This window comes from Acipenser ruthenus, chromosome 2 (genome assembly GCF_902713425.1).
Source record: "Acipenser ruthenus chromosome 2, fAciRut3.2 maternal haplotype, whole genome shotgun sequence".
Classification (NCBI taxonomy): domain Eukaryota; kingdom Metazoa; phylum Chordata; class Actinopteri; order Acipenseriformes; family Acipenseridae; genus Acipenser; species Acipenser ruthenus.
The window spans coordinates 15643524-15671089 of NC_081190.1; the positions used below are offsets into that span (position 1 = coordinate 15643524).

Here is a 27566-nt window from a genome sequence, read left to right on the forward strand (position 1 = left end):
GGTACAGCAGCAGTGTCCCCCACATGGGTCTGAACCCACGACCCTCCGGTCAAGAGTCCCGAGCCCTAACCACTACTCTAAACTGCTGCACACTATTGACTCAGGACTACCTTGGGCAGCATACCTTAAACTTTGGTTTAAAAAATAACTGAATACATATAGATATATACATACTGTACATACATCTGTATATTTTACACAGTCTGCATATTTAAATACCAAAGAATACAAAAACACAATTACTAATGAAACTTAAATTTTAAAATGTCAAAGAAATACAGAGCTCCTTAACAAGCACATTTATTACAATACTTGTTGTACGAGATACTTTAGGAGTCCTTTGCAAAAACATGAAATTCCAACAATTAGGACTGTCAGGCTAATATCCTTGAATTCCCTTTAGGTTTGGTCCTTTATAATCGAGTCACAGTATTTCCTCCAGTACTATTATACAGTATGCACAACACATTTTTAAAACACATTTCATTCTAACCTGGCTTGACCATGTCTTGTCCCAAGCTGCCAGACAAACAAATATTGGATTTAATTATTTCATGATCGGGATCAACTTTGTTACCAAACAGAACTTTGGGACTCACAAAATATTTGGAAAACAGAACAGAATTTCTAAATCTCAAAATCAAAGTTAGAACTGATTGCAGTCAAGGACTATGAAATACATTTTATAAAACAAAAAGAGAATGTATTATTGAATTAAATCAAATCATATGGCACAGCCATAGCTATACAGTAGTCTCCAGCTAAGAGAACACCCCTTGGGAAGCAAGCAAAGTGTTCTATTAGCCGGAGTGTTCTTTAAGACGGAGTTGACCACCAGACACAATATGAATCAATAAATAAACACATATTTATTACTTGTCATGACACACATGCATCAACATATGAAATTAATAGAATAACTAACGTTACTAAACTGTCAAACTAAACGAACACAGCACCCCTACACATGTTAAAAATGTAGCAGCGGCTCTAAATTAAATTATCAATGCCTGACAAGAGCAATATTCAAGACATGCACACAATTATTTAACAGAATGGTGAAGCAACTCACCAGAACGGAAAACAACAAATTTCGACGACTTGTGTCCGATTCAGGTTTTTTTCAGGAGTTCGGACAATTTCTAACTTTGTGTAGCAAGAGAAAAAGCAGCGCTTTTCACCGTTTGTTTACATGGCATTTTGTAGCGATGAAGTGCACTCGTGGAAATCAGAATACAAAACGAGCCAATGATATGACGGCGGTTCTGGAAAGACTGAATAAACCAATCAGTGTGCCTCAAGACACTCTCGCGATGACAAGTCACATTTGAAAAGATTGAATAAACCATTTGAATTTAAGTTTGATGATGATGAGTTATCAGGTTAATAACAGTACTGTATCAGTTGTGAACAAATTGCTAGCGGTGCCAAAAAGGTGTTCTTTTAAGTGAAGTTCCTGTTCCTTTAGGCGGAGCATTTACAATGGGAAAAATCAGTTTCACCACAAGGGTGTTCCCTTAGGCAAAGTGTTCTCTTAGCAGGTGTTCCTATACAGCAACTATGACTATAGTTTGGATTTAAGCCACGCCCCAGTTAATTCCATCAATTAAGACAAAATGTAATATACTGAAATGCAAGACAAGTTTCCAAAATGTATATTATTCATATGAAGATAATGTAGAGCATGTTTTTATTATTATAAAATGGAGAAAGATTCTGTTTTGAAATCAAGGCTTAACCATTGCCCAGCTGTGGGCCCTGGGAGGATACAAATCTCTTTACCTCCTAATACCTCAGGACAGCAAGCAGAACAATTGAATTAAACCATGACTCACCTGCGAGCAAGATGTGGCATCTCCGCTTGGGGAACCAGGGTAATTATATTAGAACACAAAAAGTGTGTGACAAGGAATTCATTACCTTTGATGCATTCCATCACCAGGCACAAATGGTGCTGGGTTTCTCAGAAACGCACTCAACGCACACAGCAAATGGCGTTATTGCTCTATCCTGAATTGAATTTCTAAAATGTTTAATGATAAAAAATATTATATTTAATAAAGCTGAAAAAATAACGTTGTCGCATTCAAGATTGGTCATTTTCTCTTGAGTTATTATACAACTAATGCTCCTTAATATTTAAATGCTTACCTGAAAAACAGTAAATGCTAAGTTGTCAACCTTTTCAAGACATTCCATTTTAACCATCACTGAATCACCAAAACACAATAAAAACATAAATAAATGTAAAAACAACAACAGACATGTGAAATGTCTCCTTCTTGTACAGAGTGATCTTTAGCAGAAATATTTTCAACCTTTGATGTAGGTGGTGTCTCTTTCATTGAAATTTTAAAGAAATTGTGCATCTCTATTATTATTTATTTCTTAGCAGACGCCCTTATCCAGGGCGACTTACAATCGTAAGCAAATACATTTCTATGCGTTCATTCATTTACCAGAAGAAAACTAAACTGGCTGCCAGGTTCCTAACTGCAATGTAACAGGTTGTGCATCAATAAGGCAAACATTTGCTGTATTTTTAATTGATAACAAATATTCATGTTTACACTATTGTTTCAGAAATGGGAATTTTAACAGGAGACTGCATATTACACAGTAATGGGTGCATTTCATCGTGATATCTGTGAAAAACCTACAGCCTTAAATCAGATGTATCCTGGTTAGATGATTTCTACCATTCAAATCAAATGTGTCTCCTATGTCTTGTGATTAAAGTAACTCTCATAATTCCTAGCAACCACAAATAATACGACATCACAGCGTGAGCAATTTTCTAACCAAGATTTACTAAATTAATATATTTGATTTAAATAGACAGACATATGCAGCACAGTATAGATGGCACAACAGAAATCTGAAGGCTCTGCATCAACATTAGTATTCCCTTGCTGTGATTCCAACTGAATGCACATAACACATGTAGCCAGCAAGAACACTTTAAAACTTTATAAAAACGAAAGTTCAAACAAAACAAAAAAACGAATCCTAAATCTAATTGGAAATAATGGACATGTAAACACAGAGGTATTCAAAACTAACTGGCATGGAAAGGACAAATCACAGGGGATGATTCATAGACCGTGGACCAAAAGGTGAAAGGTCACTGCACTTAATTCAGACACCACCCTGTCCCAGGAGATCTTACAATGCTATAAATGAAATGATAAACCGCAGGCTGAAAGACTGTAAAACAATGCAAAGGAAAGCCAATATTGTATATGTATAAAAATAAAGAGGAGATGAATTACTTAAACACAACTATTTTCTGAAATGAAAATAGTTTCAATTTTCATTGCAGAAAATGTCCATACGAAATAACAATTTAAATGTTCTGTATTAAGTCCCAGTATTTCACGTCCTATACAGTTACACAGGTACAAACCAAAACTGTATGGTGAAACATCTAGGCCTTTTTGTAGTTTATTACCTATTAACAAACATAGTTAATTTTTAGCTAAGGTTTAGGGTTAATAAAAACCTGATTTAATTTGCTGAACATTACTACAGTAACAATTTTAACTGATTTGAAGCATAAGATCCACTGGGTATTGATCATCCATAGGGCTCTGGTGTTTGTAGTTTTAGCTGGCCTATTACATATTAACTTACTAACAGTTAACAGAAAATACATAATGTATATTAACATGTTTATTAGCTGTTTGTTAACAGTTAATAAACAAAAAAAACATCCCTTAAAATAAAGCGTGACCAACATATGTGACAAAACAGTACAGGCACAGAAGACATCAGCACTACAAGTACCAGAACACTGCATTGACTTTTATACCCAACATGTATGAGATGTTAGGAACCAGAGAGCCACCAAAGTGGGGTTTTGACTGGACTGTCTGTAATACAATGATGACAATCAGAATCATTCACTTTGAAAGTTTTTTTCTTCACAATCAGCTAACAAACAGAAGGATTTATAAACGGTTTCTCAGATTATCACCAAATACTGTTTTCTATTTAAAATATCCATTTTTTAATATTATTATTATTATTACATAGAAAAAAAAAGAACTAGTCCAGTACAGTATGGTGTTTTTATTTATTTATTTTATTATTTTTATATGTGATTTTTTTTTTTATAAGGTGATTAATAATGGTAATGAAATAAACCTATAAACTGGGTTGATTTCTTGGTTTAGCCCATGGTCAAAGCTGAGAAAATAAATGTACAGTACAGTAGTTCACCAAAGGAAGAGGGCACAGCAAAACAGTTTTTCAGCTTGAGCTTGGTCAAGAAATATGAATTTGCTTTACTGCTGTAATGCCACAGTTTGCTGCATGCACCTGCATCTGTGGGTAATGATGCATATGGAGTAGAATGTTTTTCAGTACATTTTAGAACCATTTTATTTTTTATTAAACACAGTTTACATGCAGTATTGTATATTTTAGTCTAACATTATAAAGTACATACATTCTGATACTGACACAAAACAAAGTACCGGTATGTATGTAAATTGCTGCCAACAACATTAGATGATACATTTCTTACACTATTAGTATACATTTCTATATATTATTATGATACACGTATTATACAAAACAGGAGGGCCATGACTACAACGAGCAGGACACAATTGATTTATTTGATCCTTATCTGTGTTGTTTTTAATGTTGTTTACATCATGAGGGAACTACTTATGGTCACCGAGCAACCGAGTCCCCTACAATTCATTACGCCAATGAGAAACCTTGCGTTGCTCTTTTGCAAATACAAATCATATAGTAAATACAGCAGGCCTTGAAAAACAAAACAAAAATAAACCACATTGAGTTACAACAACTACAGTGACAAACAGTTCTTAGTTACACAATTTCACATTGAGATGATTTTTATTTTGTATACAGTACATACAATCCAGTATTGCTGTCCTTTGAAACTAAAGGCTCTAGGTTATACCCCCACTGCAAATAATAATTCCACAGCTTTACTTCTCCACATGAATTTCCAGGGCAGCGTGTACAAGACATCCTGTCTTTTGTTTATGCTGATAATCAGGCTTTTGATTTTCCCATTGTTGCCAGGTTGGTAATTTTTTCAAAACCCACTACTTTAGTCACTTAGCAAAAATAGAGGGATTCTTACACCGCCTAGACTACTGCAACTCCCTCCTGGCTGGCCTCCCTGCGTCCGCCACCCGTCCGCTCCAGCTCATCCAGAACTCTGCTGCTCGCCTGGTGTTCTCTCTACCTCGCTTCGCCCACGCTACTCCACTACTCCGCTCGCTCCACTGGCTCCCGATCACCGCTCGCATCCAGTTCAAGACTCTTGTACTAGCCTACAGATGCCTTGATCAGACTGCACCCAGCTACCTCCAGACCCTCATCTCTCCCTACACCCCCACTCGACCTCTCCGCTCCGCCTGCACTAGAAGACTGGCTCTACCTCCGCTACGCTCCCCTGCCTCCCGAGCCCGCTCCTTCTCCACCCTTGCTCCGCAGTGGTGGAACGACCTTCCTACAGATGTCAGGACTGCCCAGTCCCTGACCACATTCCGGCGCCTCCTTAAGACTCACCTCTTCAAACAGCACCTGTAGAACTCCTCTGTTGTATCCTGGGACACTATCACCCTTCATTTAAATATGCTTTATTTTGCTCTTATCTGCCCCCTATTTTACTGCATTTAATCCTGTACCTCAGAATATTGTAATCTCCCAAGTGTTTAATCTGTAGTATTTTGTACTTAATCATATCCTGATGTAACTATCACTACTTAATCATATCCTGATGTAACTTTCACTATTATCTGCTGTATTATTGAATTGTGGTTTGTCACACTTGAGAATTATTGTATTTCTTGTTCTTATTGTATGACTTATATTGTAACACTTGAATGTATTTGTATTTGCTTGCGATTGTAAGTCGCCCTGGATAAGGGCGTCTGCTAAGAAATAAATAATAATAATAATAATAATACACTAAAAATTACTATACTGGCACAAAATAAAGACCATTACTCACCGTAAACGCCTGGAAGCAGATTTAGGAAACAGAAACTGTTGTCCAGACAGCATAACCACACAAACTTTTAGAGGAGATTAATTCCACATAATTTAATAGACATAGTTTAGTGTTGTATGTTATTGTTTCCTGGTGGTAGAATAAATAAACCTCTTTGAACCCATACCAAGCTAATTTCCCATGGGTCAAAAAGTGGGAATTGTATACATCATAATTCTTTCCTATAGCACTACCTAACAGAAATCGACATTTAACCCCCATGGAGTTCTGTGAAATTTCCTCCATCTATGCAGCTAAACCTTGAGATATCATCGTAACAGATCTCAAAAGCAACAAAATACAGTAAAGAGCCATGAGATGATGCTGTTACATTGCCATAGCAACTCTGATATCAAAGGTCTTGGACTTCAAAGACTTGCAATTTCAAAAGGTAGATTTTTGTGTAAACGCTGCCAGAGATTAAATTCTCTCTCACAATCTTTTATCATAAACCCTGGAGGGCCATGTATAGTTTATTATTATTAAAATTGCGTGCTGAATAAATGTTTAATTTGTTCATTGAAGTAATGTAGGGTGTGGGTTTGAACAACAACTGGGAGGAGTAAGGCTCTGGCTAGGCAACCCTTTCATAAAACCAACGACAGAGAGAGAAGGGAATGCAACCAGCCATGAAGAGAAAACAAACTCAACTGTACAAAACGCTGTCAGGCAATCTGTTAAAGCATCCAGCCAAAAAACTTTTCTGAAAAGGCATGAAATAGGGAAAAGATTGCTGGTTTGCCTGTGACTGAGGAATGCTTCATAGCTGAGTTCACAGACCTTTCTATCTTGTATGTTTTTTTTTTTTTTTAAAAGAGACATAGAATATACTGTAGCAGCGACCAAAGATGCGTTCTGAAGAAAGAGTCAATGAATTAAACCTCTAGAACCTAGCACCCTATAAATACTACAAAATGGTTCAAGCATCTGCCCTGTAAACATATTCTAGCCTGTTTAACTACAGTATTGCAGTGATAAAAAGCTATACAGATGCCACATGCTGTGCAATGCAGTAAAGATACATTTTATCATCATATCTGGGAATTCCCTTTTTGGGGGGAAAAAAAACAAAAAAAACACAAAATACTGAGCTGAAAACTAAAATGTTTTTAATTTAAAAAGGGTAAAACATTTACCAGTAGGGTTTTATCTATAATGTTGCACAACATTTATTCCTCTAATATTAAATTTACAAAATATATCGTAGGGAAACCGAGCAGAAGGTTTTTTTGTTTTTAAAAACAAATTATGTAACATTTTCTCTCTCTTGAATGTACATCAGTTTAAAACTAAGCTGCAGATCAAAAAAAATAATAATAATAAAAAGATGAATGTCCCCAGTTTTTATCTTCCAGTTAAGGCAGATTCTAATCTAGGTAACGGAAGGAAGACCAATGTAATCAGTACTATATAAGAAAATGCACAGGATATCCTGTTTATAAACCACATTCATGGTCAATTGTACTACAGCCAGACACAAAGTCTAACTCAGGCATCCCACACCCAAGCATTATTTTATTTCTGTTTGCAAAAGGCCTTGGCACAAGTCGTGCCCCCTCGATGAAGTGTCTGGTTGTTCACCTTGACTTTAACACCCTTGGCACGATACATATAAAACTACCACATGGTGGATGGCTACAGAACATTCAGATAGAATGCTTACCTTTAATAAAAACAAAACAAAAAAAATTAAAATAAAAAAAAATGAAAAAATGAAAAAACTATTTAAAATGTAAAAAAATTGGAATTTAAAAAAAAAGGCATGATTTGCTGGTTTCTAATCTCATTAAAAACCTTATTGGGCTACACTACCTCGCTCCAGGTGATTTCTGTTGCATAAAAACTTTATATATATATAAATAAAAAAAAAAAGACAATAAGCAGGTCAAAACCACAAATTCAACACAGAGAGAAGTCACTTTGCAACCCTGCTCTCTGCTCGGAACTAAATGGCCATCTCCTGGCTGTCAGAGATGCTGCACCCACAGCAATATAAATGCATTACAACATTATACACACTATAACATAGATTTGAAATCAGGAGACCAATTTAGTTTCAATTGTGCCATTATTTTACTTTAATATATTTGATTTATTTTAAATAGTAGTAATTGTTATTAGTACAATAATAATTATTACGGATTACATTTCTCAGAATTTAATTACAACCTCCTACAGCTTTCAAAATCATGACTTGCTCTAAATTAGATTAAACCTGCCACCTATGTTAATTAGGGTATGCAATGGAGTATACAGTTAAGTGTCTCATAAGGGGTCTTTGGTAAATTAGACTAATGCTAGTGTATCTGCCAAGATACTCAAAGAACAAGCAGGATGTGAGCATGGAGCCCCTTACATGGAAAGTTCTGATCTTAACCCTTTGTCAGTTATACCGTACACAGGTCTGAGACACACACAGAAGCAACCTATTACAAACAGTTCACCAACCCATTCATACAAAAAACAAGGCACTGCTCGTTAACCTCGCATTTAAACATTCAATGGAATAAATCATGCATACCTATCACTATTCATGAGCAGTGTTTGAACTTGCATATGCTGGGTTTTAATGCAATACAGTGCAATGTACAGTATCAATGTGCCTGCAAGATGAAGTTTATACATAAACGGGTAAAATAATCTTTTTAAACAATGCCTTTAAAAGAAATCACATACATTTCTAAGATACATAGATACTCTAAAACATTCACACTCAAAGTTAACCTTGGAAGTAAATCCGACAAAAGCAGATGACCATGTGAGCACCAATGTTTTAGGTCAAGTACCTCACTGGGTCAAGCAGCAGACACACACTGCTTTCCCAATTGGTTTTAAAAAATAAATAAATAAATAAATAAAATAAAATCTGCCATTTTAAATTACCGTAGCTGCCTGACCTCAACTGCAGATTCATTTATTTCCTTTTAAAAGCACCACCAACCATTTAATTAAAAATCTTGTAATTCAGAGGGAAGGAGGTTCATGCCCTCAAACATCCTGACGGTTTGGCTAATGGCCTCACAATATATCAAGTTACATCATGTACACTGTCCATCACAGAAGCAGGAAAGATGATCGTAGCCAACTCACTGTTAAGCATATCACATTCCATATTCCATATCACAGTGTGATGCTAGAAGGATTTATTTATTTTTTCCACAGGAATCATCACCACTCGACACGCAGGGAGAAAAAGTAAATCAAGCCAGAGACATCTTGACTGGTTTCAGGTTAGGTGAGCAACATGAATCAGCTTACCGGTAATTTCAAACTTTGAATGAACTACAGTAGTATGAACCACTGAAGTGTCAACAAACAAGCACAGGTGTCAAATAATTAGGAACAGGTTGTACAAAAGGGACTCTTGCTGTTTGTAAGATAGATACAGTTGAGAGGGTCTTATGAGACAGCAGCTGCTGATTAGACATACCGTAGTGTACTGTACGGTACTGTACATTTTTACACCTTGGTTGCAGATAGGACTGGTACATTCATTGTTTCCGAAAATACAAATAAGTAGTATTTGTATTTATTTATTTTTAGGCTTGTTTTTTTCTGTCAAATGTATTCCACACGTGCGTGTCCAATTCTTCCAGCGATTCTCCCTCGGCACATGAAGTTACATTTGCGTGATAATTACATAAAAAAAAACAACATTTAATTATTGCATGTGAGCCACACGCATTCAGTTTCAAATTACTTGCTGTAGAAGAATTGCATAGCATGCGTTTTCAAATTATCAAAGTACTCTGGTGCCTGTGGTTTTTGAAACATATCGCTGAACTCACTGATGAAGGGTTAGGAATCAAAAGAGAAGAGGCAGTGTGAGCGAACATAGCAAGAAACAAGCACCTCTAACAAGACAACGCAGCCCTTCATGTATACCAGCCAATTAAGGGTACAGCCAGATGCATCACACTGACAGCTGGAAATGATAATTCTGAAGAAAGAGATGATTTTGTTTAATTTTTTATGTAATGTGGACAAAACATAGTGCTTTTAAATTATAGGTATACGAAACTGACTGCCACTTTTAAATCAATATCTATAGCTGTATTTTACAGCTAAAGCTTGTAATTATCCAAGGCATTTAACTGTAGATCAAATCTGAAATTTCTGACAGATACATAAACTATCCAACATCCCTTAATGCTTTATAATTAGCTACTGTAGCCAGCTGTACATTTCCAAACTTTAAATTATAAAACTAAATTAAAACATGGTTTTCATTATTTAGGGATTGTAAATGTATACTTTATGTGCTGGTAACAAATTCTGTCACATACTTTTTTTTAACCCTGGATTGTAGATACTTAAGTATACAAGCTTCTAGAAATCCACTGAACAAGCAGATCAAATGTTTATAGTATCAAACAGAATCACTAAACAATGTGCCCCCACTTTTTAAAGACCCATCCTTTGTCATTTGCAAACCATCCCTTCGGTAGCCAGACATTACATATTCCACCATTTCAGCCAGTGGTTCCTTCTATGCCATATGAAATTCAAATAAGAAAAGCAAAAGCTTGGTACTTGAGGCAGGGGAAGAGACAGAAAACAGTTTACTTACAAACTCCCTCTTCTTGGAAGGCTCAATTCTTTCTGTAAAATGAAGAAGAAAAAAAAAAATCACTGATATTGTTCTCAGAGCAAAGGCAAAAGAATAAATAGAATATTATGATAGTCTCTTTGATTTTCTATGAACCTCCCCAAGTCTCTGAACAACCTTACTGACTTGTTACATGAAGAACATGAATCTGACCACTCAAATCAAGAGGTCACGCAGACATTCTTAATGGTATGTTTTCATCTTTTGCTGTGCTCATCAAGAATACTTTTTTTTTCCTGCAAACATGTAAAGCAATTACTTAAAGTATTCAGTTTGTGGATGGATTAAAAAACATGGAAAATAGCCAATCAATTACAGATCTGTCAAAATACCACTACGTCTTACACTGTGTACAGATGTGCTCTTGTGCATAGAATATAGGATGCGATTCTGAGCAGCCAGACCCACCCAACTTCGATTTATACAATAAGAGACACCCTACACACAACGTATTAACTTACCGAAGAAGCTAACGTTACTCTTTTGCTGCTACTCTTCCAGAAAAACAAACTAAATGATGTATTTGACGAGTGGCACAGTTATAGATAAGAGAAGCATTCATTTAAAAGTCACTTTCCACAAAGTATGTATTGAATACGATTGTGTGTCTCTCAAGGACAAGGTCAGCTGCTATTTTTCACAGTACACAGATTACAAAAACAGAGACGTTAAACCGATATTTAATTGACGAGCGTCCTAAATCCTGCTAGATTAGCTTGTTATCTGCTTTTTTCACAGCACATCAACTGTACAGGTCAGCAAGGGTGCGGGTCGTGCAGCAAGCCTGACCCGGCGAGTTGCGACATTCACGAAATCCTGCACAGATTGTTCCCACAGAGACTCCAGAATGTGCTGGCCTAGGTCTTCAATGTCAGTGACCTGAACCCTGGACCCAGAGGGGCACAGGGTTAACATCTAACCCCGTCTGGTCACGTCTCAGCTCACAGTAGTGCTTGATACAGCCATTCCCTGCTCTCAAATAAGTGCTTGTTAGTTAAGGCTTTGGAATAGCAGAGGTATTGTTGCTGGGCTGAAACAGGGAATTTACATTTATGACAGTCTGGTATTTCATAATTGGATGGTTAGACACCAGGCTTTCTTGGGTAGTCGTTAGCATTCCTTATTAAAAAAAAAAAAAAAAAAAACTAAATAAAAACAGCAACACCCAACACATCTTCCATCGGAGTCACAACTTCATAGAGTCTAGAGATCCCAAGACTCTTGTCATCTGTCCTTATTGTGTTAAAGTTCTAGCCGACCCACTTTTGAAACCTGAGGAAAGTCCTCTAGGGGACAAGCCTGTACATTACAGCAGAACCAAAGAAAAAGGACCGCACAGCCTTAGCAGTGGAAAAGATATACAGATCACTAGAATTCTTGCATCTATAAACACCAAATTGCAGTAAACTCCTAGTATTGATCCCCAGGAACCTTTCACATAGGGGAAAGCTCCAGGGGCCTTTAGCTTGTTACTGTGTCTAATTCAAAAGAATCAATGAGAGCTAAAAAGGTTTATTAGCAACTAAAGTGACAATTATCATTGGGCTTTGGGGATTTCACGCTGCTGACTTCAAACTGAAAATGCAAGGCCATTCGATTGCGAGGGCACTTTTAAAAGGAGTTATCTGCAGCACAGAATAAAATAGGCAAAGAAAAAAAAAAGATAAGCGCTGGTACTATACAATGAAAGTAGTCAAATAGGTCGTGATTGAGGGCTCTTTCTGAAAAAGAGCGAGGCGACAGAACACAAGGTAATACACAATAGAAAATTCTCTCGGATAGTCTAACCACACATGCATTACAATGGGGAGTACAGATAAAACCACAATACGGAAAAAAATATATTATACTGCAAAAAAGGACGATTTAAGCTGTAACAAAGATTCAGCCATTACCTTTAGATAATGGCAGTGGGGTAGTTAAGCCAATGACACTTAATATACCCAATAATGTTTTTTGCTTAATGAGAAGGTTCTTCTGAATCGCTTATTGATATTCTAATAAACTACATACAGAGCCTGCAATGTGACTAAAATAGAGCAGTGACCGCCAGCAGCAGGTCCCTTCACCCATGTGTATCCACAGGGATGAACGATTCCTATTGTTCAGCGGCTGAGACCAAGTCATTTTGCAAGTTATTTATAATCTGTTTAATGAGAAGTGCTCTACTGCAAGACTTCCAACCCAAGAACAGTATGACCTTTCTGCCAGGGAACCTGGGACCAGATCTCAGTGCGCTGCAAAATTTAAAAAAAAGTTTCCCATTTGTGATTAAAATTAAACACAGGAGACTCATTTAAAAAGTGACTTACCAGTACTTAAGGGTAGTCACAAGGGTAGTCACATTTCAGAAAGAGTTGGTTTTACGACCCGTTACAGATTTCTCTGCCGTTTCCACTGCGGTGAACCTACTGTAATGCAGGGATTTGCGGATCTGCAGGATGACTATGGAGCTTTGGTGGTGAATGTTTTTACCAGGTGAAGTGTACCAGGCGGATGTAGAGGCTGCTTCAGTAGGTCTCGACTGAACTTGGATAGAAACAAGGAGTGATTTTGATGGTATATAACCTATAGGCCTATATTTTTCTAGTGACTTAATTGGACAGGGTTTTCAAACATCCTGCCACTGCAAGAGACCAGCTGTTGTTCTGTTTGGTGTTTTTAATAATGTAGTGATGCCTGTGAACACAGTATAGAGTAGACCACACGGTATGTAAAATGTAAAAGGATCCAACATTTTAGGCTTTCTAGTCATATGACGACAGCTCTATTCGGAACCTGATTGGTTGAGAAAAAACATACCAATACAGTTAATAAAGTTCCACAGTGTATGTAGACCACTCTCTGACAGTCCATTTTAATCTGCAGACAATCTTCCTGAATAAGATTCTATGCGGTCCCTATAGAAACAGAGGGATTTCATCATATTTGTATTTTCAGACACAATGTAAAAAATGGCTTTTCTCAACCCCAACAATTCCTATGCTATGTCTGTATTAATTCAATACAACAATAACATAATACACTAATATATGTATTTGGTAAGATATCTAATAAGAACCAATTTTGGATTACTGCAGGTATTTATTTGAATACTATGTTGTAAAGCAAATTGTGGTGGCCAAGCCACAAAAGCCGCTATATAAAATGAATGTGTTGCTGCTGTTGTTGAAGGCTATATTGGAGCATTATTTTACAAGTGTTTTAATACTACAGATGTTCTATTCTTTAATAGAGTATACCACAATTATGTCTATAATACAACGGGTATACTGAGAAACAAACCATCAAAATGTCTACATTTAAGTACAATAACCTGTAGTAACTGTATTTTGCCAGTAGAGGGTAGTAGATGACATTTGTGTTCCTGAATACAGGGAAGCAAGTAAAAGTATACAGTGACACTACTGGTGGCAATTACAGGACACAAATCATAGCATTTGCTCTTGTGCAAAAATGGAGCACAATAATTCTATATAGGGCAGCAGTGTGGAGTAGTGGTTAGGGTTCTGGACTCTTGACTGGAGGGTTGTGGGTTCAATCCCAGGTGGGGGACACTGCTGCTGTACCCTTGAGCAAGGTACTTTACCTAGATTGCTCCAGTAAAAACCCAACTGTATAAATGGGTAATTGTATGTAAAAAAAAAATTATAATAAATGTGTAAAAAAATAATGTAATTGTACGTACAAATAATGTGATACCTTGTAACAATTGTAAGTTGCCCTGGATAAGGGTGTCTGCTAAGAAATAAAAAGTACAAATATTTCCTTCTCCATTTCGTGACTCCTCCATTAATCCCTTGAGCTGATTTGGGTTCACAACAGCTATTGTAGTGCATTGACCGGGCTGGCACAAACCACCAGTTGGGACTATTTAAATTCTGATTCCTCCTCACACAACTTCACCCCCCACCTTTAGCCTCAGAAAAAAATAGAGCTCTCCATCAGTACTGTTTAAATTCAAGTAGAAACCTCACTGCCCCCATGTACAGAAAGGGTCATACCTCATGAGGAGGCTGCAGAAGACAACAAGAGCCTGGAAGATGGACTTCAGTGTGGATCAATCACGTGGCCAAGCTGTGTATGGCGGTGGCTAAAGATAATGCCGCAATCATTTCAATGTGCCGTTATCTCCAGGTTTAAAATACCATTCAGGTCAGAGAAGATCTCATTAAACTATGTAGTACGAAGAACAAGTTGTACTTGTATACAAGCCATATTCCTTTCCAGACACCACAATGGAATAAGCCTAACCTTGTTCTATTTGCAGTTTATCCATACACACAACCTCCCAAAATCAAAATTAATCCTACACCCGCAGTATGCAATATCCATCTGGTGAACTTTATTTTCAGCAGGTCATAAATAATAATGATGATTTTTTTTTTTTTTTTTTTCACAGATACAAAACAACAACATATAGAAAATACATTATCTGCCTGCATTCCAGGTCAGCAGATGGCAATCACAAAGAACACTATTCAAAAAATAATTTGTAATATAATTGCTTGTACCATGAACAGACAAATTGAAACGGTACTGTATGCACATTCCATAGACTCACCGTGTAGTCAGATGTTAGATACATATTTAAATAAGAGAAATCATCCCATTTCACCGACTTGCTTTATCTATACTCAAAAGGAATGAAGAAACCCAATAAGTCACCTTGTTTCTTACATTTTTTTTCATAAAAAAGCAATTACAAATTCAATTACTGCATACAGTACATAGCAGCCCTCAGTAAAAACAATATAAAAACAGTTACATAAAACAAAATGGAAGTTCGATTGATTCACATCACGTACTCAAGTTAGTGACACTTTTTTTTCTAATTAAAGAAATGCAATGTCTGTGTGTGTAGAGGCACATGAACAGTATGGTTTCTGAGTGACTTGCCACAATGGCAGAGGGAACAAATAAGCGGTTGTGCTGGGGTTATATTTGCTGCACGGAAGGAATAGAAGGCCGCACCCTTTACCAAAAACAGTACGATATATTTATAAGGACGCTTGATAAAGAGCACCATGTGTTTTATGTGATCCTTGAAATATGCTATATTCTTGTACTAACTTTCCATTTAAGTTTTATTTTAACCTTTATAGACAGTAAAAGCTTAATGACTAAAAGGCAAGAGACTAAAGAAACAATTGTGCTTGTCAAATGTAATCTGATGGAACTGTCACATCTGTGTCAATCTGAGAATCGCTGAAGCTTATTTCTCTTCCCCTTTAAATCTCGCGTAGTTTAGTGCAAGTTTTCTTTTAAGCTGTAAGTTTAAGAGTAAACAGCTGTTTCTTCAGCAACCTCTGAAGAGTAAAATGTTCTGCTTGAATGTACAGTACATCATCTTATCTCTCCCATTCTGTTAGAAAAGCTTTACTACATCATGTCCAGTTGTTACGCCAACTCTCTCAACCATTCAGGATGCTTGCAGGCACTGCATGACTGGTACAATAAACACAGTGAGCCCGGAGACAAACCAAGCAAAGCAGTGGCAAACTCTCACTCATGAAGAGGAGTGCCTCAGTACAGCTTATCAATAATTCAGTTTGATTTATCTTGCTTCAAGTCTTAAAGAGGCACTACTGCATACACTTTTTCAGTAAAAAGTCAGACTAATTCTCACAAACACAAAAGTCAGAACTTGGCACCTTTCCTTGTTTTCTCATAACTGTCTAGGGAAAAGAAAAGGCTATTAATCTTGTCTATAAAAAAGACTGTGCCAAATCAGCCAATTACATGATATGCCTGTGTGTGACGACTCCGTTCTTCAGACAGTAAGATGGCATGACTGGAATCTGAACTGGGAAACAGCAGGAGTTATTTTATTGAATACTGGTGGGAATTCCATGATAACATAATTTGTTACACTGGATAAGTCATCAATAATCAGACTCTTTGATGATTACAACTTGCCATTAGTCAGGTATCAATGATTTAACAGGAACAATATGTACAATTTTTATAGAATCTGCATGAATGTGATTGGATATTTAATGGAAGTCTTAAAACACGTACAGTAGTGTAGCAGGGCTGAGGTCATGCACATAAGGAGGGGGCTTCTGTGATTGTTTACTGTAAATAAGAGTGTAGTGATTGTATAATTAACAGGATTGGTAATGGGGAGTCAGAATCTCTGTGTGTAGCAGCCTGTCTGCTGTGTTTAGGTGCAGGAACGAGCAGTGTGTGTGTGTGTGTGTGTGTGTGTGTGTGTGTGTTAACCAGCTGCAAGCTCCTAATCAGCAGGTAGGCGTGGTGCAGCAGAATGCCAGGAATAAAAGGGTCCCGATTATACAGATCACGGCTTATACAGATTATATAGCCACTGGGGCAGAACGCAGCTGCTGCCGAAGTATCGGTCCGGCTGCGAGGCTGATCAGGGTTCAGAAAACAAAAGTGACCACCTCGAGGTCGGGAGGTGGTCGGGGGTTTGTCCCGGGAGAAGGGAGCTGCAACGAACCAACGATTGACTGTGTGTATATCAGAGGTTGCAGTTGGGTGAACTGCCTGAGGGACAGGGAGTTAGTTTCGGGATAGTAGATCCCACCCAGTACAGCAGACAGGTGTGGAAGCGGGACCTCCATATGTTAGTGGAGTAGCGCGAGCCGTCTTCACGGCACCTTGTGTTTGATAGTGTTTGCCTTTTGTAGGCCGGGCCGTATGTCCCATGTGATCTATCATTGCTGGTAGCGTCACGTGGGGTTCCTGTATGTTCGTCTGTACTATATGTAAATAAACCTGCACACCTGCAGGGCGTGTCAATCCCAACCTTACAGTCTCGGTCTCCTGTCAATCACAGCGAACATGCATCCACGTCATCATTTCAAGTAATCGTTCAGCCCCTTGTAGCGAGTCCTCTGTTACAAGTAGCGATACTGCAGAGAAGCAATGGTAACTGCAATATAATAATTGTTCAGTTCTACATTTTAAAGTTAATTTACCTATAGTTAAGTACTGTAGCATTGTAGATTTTAACTGATTAAGATGCTGTCCATTTTCAGTGCTACTGTTCGCCATGTGTGAAAACGTTAAGTAGAGTAAAACGCACTTGGTCAGAAGCACTGCGAGGATTAAAAAATAGATATTGCATGTTTAAAAAAAACAGTGCAGTCAAACAAGTTTACATTGAAGACAGGCACTTAATAAAGAAATAAATGACAGGATGCCAACCAGATCAAGTGAAATTAAGACACTTAAGATCTCATACTGTGTGAAATGACAGTTTGAGGACATCTCAGATGCTGTACTGTACATCAAACCACTGTTTAATTTGCAATTTTACCCCATATTAAAAACCACTGATTAAAAATAGAAAGTTATTTCACTAGCCTTTGTGGAGAACAGTACAGTGCTGCATAACAGTTGAAATTGCACAAAACATTCAGGAACCTTTGACTTTCCAGGTAGATTTAAAAGCATTTTGTGCCTTGGGGAGGGTGGTATTAGTTTTGAATTTTATATATACTAGCCTTGTTAAGAGAGTTTTGGCTGGGGCATTGGGATCAATACAACACCTGAACCTCTTAACAAGCATACTGGGATTTCGACTGTCCACAGAACAGACAGGACCTAGACTGGATCCGCCTCCCCCAAAAGGATTGCTCTGCTTACATACCTCCCGCTAACAAGACCCCCAATGAGGAGCGAAGGGCTGCTGGTGGATGTTTTGTCCAGGTTATAACCTCAAGGCACAATAAGGAAATACTGAGGCTTTTAAATCGTTCAGAAAAAAAAAGAGCATTTGAAATGCTTGACTTCATTTATACAATAATGCCGAGAGCCAAGTATACTTCACTTTGAAAATTTGTACCCGTCAATTTTTTGAAAGCAAAAAAATGATCTTCAAAATCAACATTTAAACAATGAATAAAAAGATGAACATGACCATTCTATTTTAGTATTGTGAACATCAGGTTTTTTTTTTTTGTTAAGCACTGTAACTTTTTTGGAGCAATATGAAAACAGCAAGAAAAACAGTTAATTTAAAACAATGTAACAAACAGATGCACAAGTGTGATTATGGACGAAGTGGCTGTTCTCTTAATGGGTACGAGGCAGTCATGCAGTACAGTACAAGCAGAACTGTACGTCATTACATCTGGAATCACTTTAAATTCCTTGCCCAACTACAGATTATAAATATGATTTAAAAAAAGGTCCTCCAAGGGAAAAGCAATAAAATAAAGCTGCTCAGGGTTCCTTTACCCTGCACAAAGTAGATGGGACCCTGGCTTTTCACCTCATCCACAGGGAGCTGCAGCTCTGCCATCATCACTATGCCCTAACAGACTACTGTACTGAGGCACCGGATGAATGTTCTGGGTATTCCTGGCAGGATTTAAACTTGCAACCTTATGGTATGAACTCAACTGTTAACAACTCTCTATCCAGCACAAGAGTTGATGACCAAGCACCTCTGTTTCTAGTTATAATCCATGATAACATTACCTAGTTGCCGAAGCACAAGGGGCAGCTATAGAGCACATTAAGAACATTATTGTGTACTAAGACAGGCATTAGTAAAAGTATTCTGTTTATAAAGTCAAATTTTATTAAAACCCTTGACTTAGCAAAACCGTTACACGAGACACAACAAATTAAAGTGCCTTTTTTAAAAGAGAAAGAGAGCATGAGAGACACATTTTAAGAGCCATCTTATTCAGTAACCGTTTCATTTTTATTCAGCCCTGGGCAGCACTAACTTAATGAATAATTTATCGTGGGCTCTGTCTCTCTTCTGAATGATCTCTATCAGCAAGCCATCTCTTCTGTACACATTGCACTCTGTGTTGTAAAGAACAGATAGCCATAAGGGAAAAGGATAAGAAATGCATAGATACAAAAAAAATATGACAACTGTTGATAGAATATAGGAGGTGAAAACTATGGTGACACAAAGGTGTACATAATAAACGCATCTTCCATATCATATGCTACTCGGGTTTTGGGGTCTAAAAAAAAATCACAAGGGGAGTTGGTAGCTGTCTTTCCATGTGAAAAGGCTTGTCTCTAGCAATATAAAACCTCACAAATGAAATACATTAGCTATATTATGCTCACTCAAAAACATCTAGCCATATAAAAAAAGCTTATAAAATGTAATTAGTATACTAATATAATATCAATGTAATATGCTGAAGAAACCCTGGCAGAACCACAGCAGTACCTGCAACACAATAGATTTGAAACTAAAATCCCCAAGAGCATAATGGTAGGGGAATGGCATGTCTTCACTTATATAGGCTGTACAGGAAAAAGATATATATCAAAACACCTGCATCTTCGATCATTTCATTGAGAAATCATATAACACAGCTGTGTACCAAACAATGAAGTCCCATACCCCAGAAAGCCATTTGTCCTCAATATGGCAGCAACATCAGGTCATAGGTCAATGTCATTGGGCATACAGTGTTTATATAACCCTGCAAAAGAGACGTCCCTACCTCAGACTATATACTGTACTAGGCACTGTGTTGCAGTGTCAGCTATAAAATCACAGCCACAAATGGGTTTATTTCTCTTATAAAGACATCTACAATCAAACTTTCAGAGAATAACAGAATACATCGGTCTATCAAGTATAAACCAATATCTCAAACCTAAACACTTGACCACAGTATGGTAGCCATCTTAGGTCAGATGTCAAAGTGAAGGGTACCGTTCGATTTTGCCTGTGCAGTTTGCTAAAGACTGAAAATATGACGAAGTCAGCATTTCAAATGGGAGCATTTCAAGCAGCTGCGGCGGATTGACAACTACACACAAGCTCACTTAATGGGGATGCTTAAAAGTACTGCCACTCTGTGTGCTTGAACATGTGCACAGTGAATTATCAATGCCTGACTTGCTGTTTATGGAGTTTGAAGGCTTTGAAAAGAAGGGCAAGGATTAAAATAAAGGGTCCGGACCCCCCGCTGAGCGTTCCTCATACCATTCCAGCCATGGACACCTGATGCTTTTCCAATCTGATTCCCTGTGGTTTGCCATCAATAGGGATTTCATATAAAGTTACATTTATCTGTGTCATTTCTGTACCCACAACCCCATCTACTGTAGTCTAGTGACCAAATGCCTGCAACACCTGAACACAGAATGCAATTCCTGGTGATGTACTTCACGTTATAAAAAGACTTATTATACTGTATCTCTCACTGCTTTACCACAACATTTTCTAGCCTTACCTGGCAATACAATATTATGACAGCTCTCAGAGATGTAAATTTCATCATTATTTTTGTTCGTACATCATTCTATGACAGATGTTAAGCTTGTGGAACTCTTGAATGCCGAATTAATTTCAAAAGGAATATTTATTAATATTTAGTAGCATCTACAAAGTGAAGTGGTTTTATTTTAAAATTTAAAGTTTCTTTTTTTGTACAACAAAAAGGTAGTTTAGTCTTTTTAGAAGTTTATATTACTCGGCCCTGCACAGCACTTTCAATCACCAGCCTATTTTTATTTTTTCTTTTCAGATTTTTTGAAAGTACACTTCTAGAAACTTTTGACTAGTAGTCTTTCTTAATGTCCTCAAACATCGAATAGGAGGCACCAATAAGAAGTCTCCTTGGTTAGAACTCCTGTAACAGAAGTGAATGTGAGAAAAACAACACAGTTCAGGGCCGCAGACGAGTCAAATCAGAGGGAAGCTCGAAATAACAGCATTTCAAAATAATTTTGAAGCCAATTAGATTTACAATGTTAAACATCTTGACAGCGTATCAAGCAAATCAGTGTAATGTGGATCAACACAAACAAAAAGACAGGACTGCAGCTCTAAGATGACAGACACACACACACCAGTATTGATCTTTGTATTTTCTATAGAGAAAGGTGATCTCTATGGTAAACCAGACCATTAGTGTGGAGACTTTTCTGTGATTCAATGTGCCAACAGTTTAACATTTCACCTGATGAAAGGTTACTGCCTGTGACATAAATATCAATGGGCCACTTACTGAATCCCAAGGTGATTAATCCATATTTGTACTCCTACAATGGATTCCTTGGCAGAGGCTACTCTTCTACTATGTAAACAGTGAGGCTTTACCAATTCTAACAATAGGACCAGGTGGTGCTATTTGATTTCCAGGCAGGTTGTTTATCCTGCTTGAACAGGAGGAGAGGTGGGGAAAAAAAACAACAAAAAAACCCAGAAAAAACACAAAAGCAAATATGAGAAATATAACATTTATAGATGTAGGAAAAAAGGATATTTAAAAAGAGTAAGGAGGAGAAAGAAAGGTACTGTGATAGCTGTGCTTGGGTGCTGGTTTGAGTTCTGTGTGTAGTGTTTTGTTCAAATAATTATTTTGTTCCTGTGTTTTGTTTGTTTTGTGTTTATTAAAAGTGTGCAGGAAGCGCTCCACTACAGTTTCTATGTCTGGGTTGCTATTTCTGCTGCTGGCCAGCCTTGACTGCCAGTCACATAAAAATAAATTTAACAAAAATAAATACAATTTTAAAAAATAATAATAAAAAAGGTAGTTATATACAGTGGTTTGCAGAAGTATTCACCCCCTACCAATAGTCACATTTTGTTGAATCACAAATAATGTATGCAGTTTTTCAAATTAACTTTTTTATTCAAAGCTGTAGTGGTTAACTGAGCACTGTTCTATGAGGATGAGGTTAAGTGTCAGCAAAACTTGCAAAGAAAATGTACAAAAATAAATTTTACAGGTTGCATAAGTATTCAGCCCTTTAAGTCAGTACTTGGTAGAAGCACCTTTTGCAGCAAGTACTGCTATGAGTCTTTTTGGATAGGTCTCTACTAGCTTTGCACAGTAGGATGGTGACATTTTTGCCATGCTTCATGGGAAAATTGCTCCGGTTCTGTTTGTTGGGGATTGTCGATGGACTACAATCCAAGTCTCACCATAAATTTGATTGGATTCAAGTAAGAACTTTGACTGAGCCACTCAAGAACATTAATTCTCTTCTTGTTCAACCACTCCAGTGTGGCTTTGGCTTTGTGCTTCGGGTCATTGTCCTGCTGAAATGTGAATTTCCTCTCCAGAGTCTTGGCTAGCTCAAACAGGATATCCTCAAGGATTCATCTGTACTTTGCACCATCCATTCTCCCCTCTATCCTGAGAAGCTTCCCATAACATGATGCTGCCACCACCATGCTTGACAGTTGGGATGGTGTGACTGGGTGATGTGCAGTGTTGGGCTTGCACCAGAAGTAACGCTTGGAATTTAGACCGAAAAGTTCAATTTTTGTCTCGTCTGACCACAAAACCTTTTCACACATGTCTGCAGTGTCATCTACATGCTTTTTCGCAAACTCCATATGTGCTTTAAGATGAGGCTTTTGAGTAATGGCTTCTTTCTTGCCACTCGTCCATACAGGCCAGCTTTGTGTAGGGACCGGTTATTGTTGATGCGTGAACACTGACTCCCATCTCAGTCACAGAACTTTGCAGATCTCTCAGGGTCATTGTTGGCTTCAGAGTGACATCCCGAACAAGTATCCTGCTTGCCCGGCTGCTCAGTTTGGGAGGGCGACCTGATCTGGTAGTGTCTGGGTGGTATGATGCATCTTCCACTTCTTAATGATGGACTTCACTGTGCTGAGAGGGATAGCGCCTTTAAAATTTTATTGTACCTTTTTCCTGCTCTGTGCCTCTCTACCACTTTATCCCTGACTTGTTTCAAAAGAAGGGAACTATGAAAAAGACCTAGGAGTTTATGTTGACTCAGAAATGTCTTCATCTATTCTAGACAATGTGGGGAAGCTATAAAAAAGGCCAACAAGATGCTCGGATATATTGTGAGAAGTGTTGAATTTAAATCAAGGGAAGTAATGTTAAAACTCTACAATGCATTAGTAAGACCTCACCTAGAATATTGTGTTCAGTTCTGGTCACCTCGTTACAAAAAGGATATTGCTGCTCTAGAAAGAGTGCAAGAAGAGCAACCAGAATTATCCCGGGTTTAAAAGGCATGTCGTATGCAGACAGACTAAAAGAATTGAATCTATTCAGTCTTGAACAAAGAAGACTACGCGGCGATCTAATTCAAACATTCAAAATCCTAAAAGGTATTGACAATGTCGACCCAGGGGACTTTTTTGACATGAAAAAAGAAACAAGGACCAGGGGTCACAAATGGAGATTAGATAAAGGGGCATTCAGAACAGAAAATCGGAGGCACTTTTTTTACACAGGGAATTGTGAGGGTCTGGAACCAACTCCCTAGTAATGTTGTTGAAGCTGACACCCTGGGATCCTTCAAGAAGCTGCTTGATGAGATTCTGGGATCAATAAGTTACTAACAACCAAACGAACAACATGAGCTGAATGGCCTCCTCTCGTTTGTAAACATTCTTATGTTCTTATGTTCTAAAAGCTCCTTGGTCTTCATGGTTGCTTTGTTGGATCACTATAAGTTGGTGGAGTACGCTCAGGTGCCGACAAAACATGAAAACTTTGCAGGGGGGGAGAACACTTCTGCAAACCACTGTATATATATTATATATATATATATATATATATATATATAAATCTCGCTTACTATTTGCAGTTGTTTGCTATTGTTCTGAATGGTTTATCTGTAAATCTGCCTTTACCTGGCTTTGAGATTGTCTGAAGTATCCAAAGTGCCAAGATTGAAAAGCCTTCCCTAGTCCAAATGTTACATCACACAATTTCAATGGAATGAGGAAGTCTGTTCAGTCGCAGCACTTGGGATACTACAGACAAGCTCAAAGCCAGGTAAAGGCAGGAAAATGATAGTCACATTGATGCAACAGAACCACTCAGAATGACTGCAGACACCTTGAATAGAAAAGGTAGATGTAAATCAACAATGGAAACTAAATCTGAAGTAAATGCTCTTTAAGAATGCAAAGCAAATAGAGATGCAGGGGCTACCACAGAAAAGAAAAGAGAATGATAAAAGGGTCAGAATTCTGAATGGAGAGTGGCAAAAGAAAAGCTTGGACCTGTGAATTACAAAAGGTGATACCAATTTACAGTACAACAAAAGATTCACTGAATCGGTATACTAAGATTTTTCATCAATGAATGTACAAATTTTTTTTTTTTTTTGCACTGATAAAACATTTATGGTCATGGAGTAAGAGACTAATATTGTACGTTAAGCTTGCTTTTTACTGATGTGCAAACTTCAGTTAAGGGTTCTACACACTTACCAAAAGTAACAGCTGTCACAAGAGAGCTGTATCTTGCCCGGCTATTTCACAGTGTTATTAGAATTCATAACCGCAGGTTTGCCCTCAAGGCTGTTGAGTCACATCATCCGTCACCAGTCCACAGAGCATTTCAAATCGAATGATAAGGGCCTCCGTCTCCATGTTTCGATTCGCAGACCATCACCCTCCAATTTGGCTTTCAGCCACAGCACATTAACACTTTGGAATGGATTCAACTGTACTTAAGGATGAAAAAAGGAAATGCCCCCTGACTCTTCTCATTTGCTCTAGGTTTGCATTTTAAGTGCCATTGCTGCCAGATGTCCTGAAACAGCTCCAATCACCATCCCATTTACAACTGCTCCATTAGCTGGTACAGTGGCTGAACACACTCGCCTGTGTACTTAGTGTCTTCTCCCTCTGCATCAGGGGGTTAGTTTGAACCTGAGCTGTGAGCCAAGCTTAGGCTCAAGAAGAGTTACATTTCTAGCACCTCTAGCCACTAGGTAACAAGGCTTAAGTGTACCACAGAAACACTAATCACAATGCTGTACATACAGTTTGATGGTATTGTCATTATGTACAGTAACAATACAATGGTCTTGACACTAGTTACTAAAAACTAGAAGGGTGTTTGCTGAACATGAAATTCTGCTCAAACCTATGAATAGTAGAGGGTGGGAGTTTTCGGTGCTTTGGGAAATGCTTTGTTGTAACAACCTTCAATTGTGAGCATTTCATCTCCCCATCATTATGAAGGTGAATACACATTATTAAACCAATCTAATAAGGCTTTCACAAGGATATATTTAAGTCAAAAGCTTTCATAAATGTATTTACACACAATCATACAGTCTGCAGTATACCAATAATAAGAATCAATTGTACTTTTTTTTTCTACAGTACATATTCCAAACTGAGTGTTTGATAATGATGATCATGAGGGATCAGAGGACATTATTACTGATGTTCACAGAACACCCACTACTGCACGTCTCCTCTTTCTACAGTAATAATACTTTAGAAATAACAGCAAGAAACATCTAGCAGTTGAGTCAAAGTGCTGCAGGTAGAAATATACTGTAACCCAGATAAATGCATTTTATTACTACAGCATGACATAACTTCCTCTTCCTCTATTTCAAAACTATGCACACACGCATATGAAGAAATTCTACTTTGACAGCAGATTAAAAATGATTTCTAATGAAACTAGAGAGGCTGGTAAACACCAAACCCTTCCCCCCCTCACCTTCAATTGTACATGTTCCTAATTAAATTGCAAACATGATTAGGAATATAAGCTAATTCCAATGAGTTTTTTTTTTTTTTTTTTACTAGTTTAATATGAATCCAGATACAATAATTTGACTGTCACCAATATTATAAATCCAATAGTGAATCTCAGGAAAATTATATTAAACTGAATTATACCACTTGCATTAAAAAGCTATCGTCTTATTTTTAACTGTAACCACTTTAGTAAGAATTCATGCTGTTTTATTATTTTATTATTATTATTATTATTATTATTTATTTCTTAGCAGACGCCCTTAATGTGCTCACGTTAATACTACTCTTGGATGGTAGGGCGTCTCCAGATTCACACTTAGACTGTAAACTGTTTGGTCAATATGAAATAATGTCTTTAAATATCATAACACAAATTTCATTACACCTGTCCTTCTCTCACTTAAGAGTACCTATCACACATGTTTACCTTAAAAGGGGGAAGGACAATTACATTTAGTTTTTCACATCTGGTCAGGGATAAAGAACCTTTATCCTGTAACAACACTAAGTTCTGTTGCAGCAGGTAGGGCCTATCAGGAACTGACTTGATGACCCTGGTTTCCGGGCAGGTGTCTGCAGCACATACAGAAATCTCCCACACAACCTGGATAGCTGCCAAAGCCATGTTCCCATGGCAGGAGAAACAATTTATTTATATCGACGCTGCTGTTAAGTGTTTGAGGTTACATTTCAAATGTATCGCTATACCGTTCAAATCAGCACTATTGTAGTGTGCATTTATAATTTTCATTTCCAATGCCTGTGCATCCAGTGTGTGCCATTATACATAAAAAGGTGGTGGCTATAACTAAAAAATGTCACATGTTTACGGATTCACTGGGTGGGATATCCTCCGACAGGATGCTTAATGACATTGGGGAGTCTCTATGTGGGATCAAGAGGGTTCCTTACAGGACACACAGTATATCTGGACAGCAGTGTCTCTGACAGGCACGGTAAATGAGCCTCACTAGTCCAAGTGAAAATAAATCTGGAAAACAGAACCATCTACAGCAAAGTGATGGAGGACTTGGGGGAAGGCTGTGCTAATGAGAGTCAGGTGTGTTTATTAAAATGTTACCAAGTGTATTCCTTTCCCTTCTTATTACACCAATGTTGGGTACTGAGCTGTACTAAATAGCATAATACAAAGAAGTTAAAGGTTGAGGGAGAGGGGTTTTCCTGAAATAAATGACAGATCAGCTGCCTAAAATGTCAATAACAACAGTACGGGCGATTTACTTGAAGTTATAAAAAAAAGCTCTTCAGCTCTATAGAAGAAAGAGCCACAGCTTCCTCTGCAGTATGTAGCTGTTTAATACAATGCAGTAAATAATGAATGATCAAAGACATCCACTCCTGTTCCCTTCTCCCTCCGTCTACCACACATCTGGTTAGAGGAGACGCACCTTTTATTGTCTCCTCCGGCTCCCTCTAGCCTTTTTTTTTTTTATGCGAGATCA

The 27566-nt window shown here is 37.6% G+C and overlaps 1 protein-coding gene across 5 annotated transcripts in view; it reads right to left on the reverse strand.

Moving 5' to 3' along the window:
- LOC117403709 (microtubule-associated serine/threonine-protein kinase 3-like) overlaps positions 1–27566 on the reverse strand; it is a 160579-nt gene that overhangs the window by 83242 nt on the left and 49771 nt on the right. For all 5 annotated transcript variants that reach the window (XM_059006569.1, XM_059006565.1, XM_059006572.1 and 2 more), the window contains one exon: positions 10608–10639. In XM_059006569.1, coding sequence (XP_058862552.1) covers positions 10608–10639 — 32 coding nt within the window. The remainder of the gene's footprint in view (positions 1–10607; positions 10640–27566) is intronic.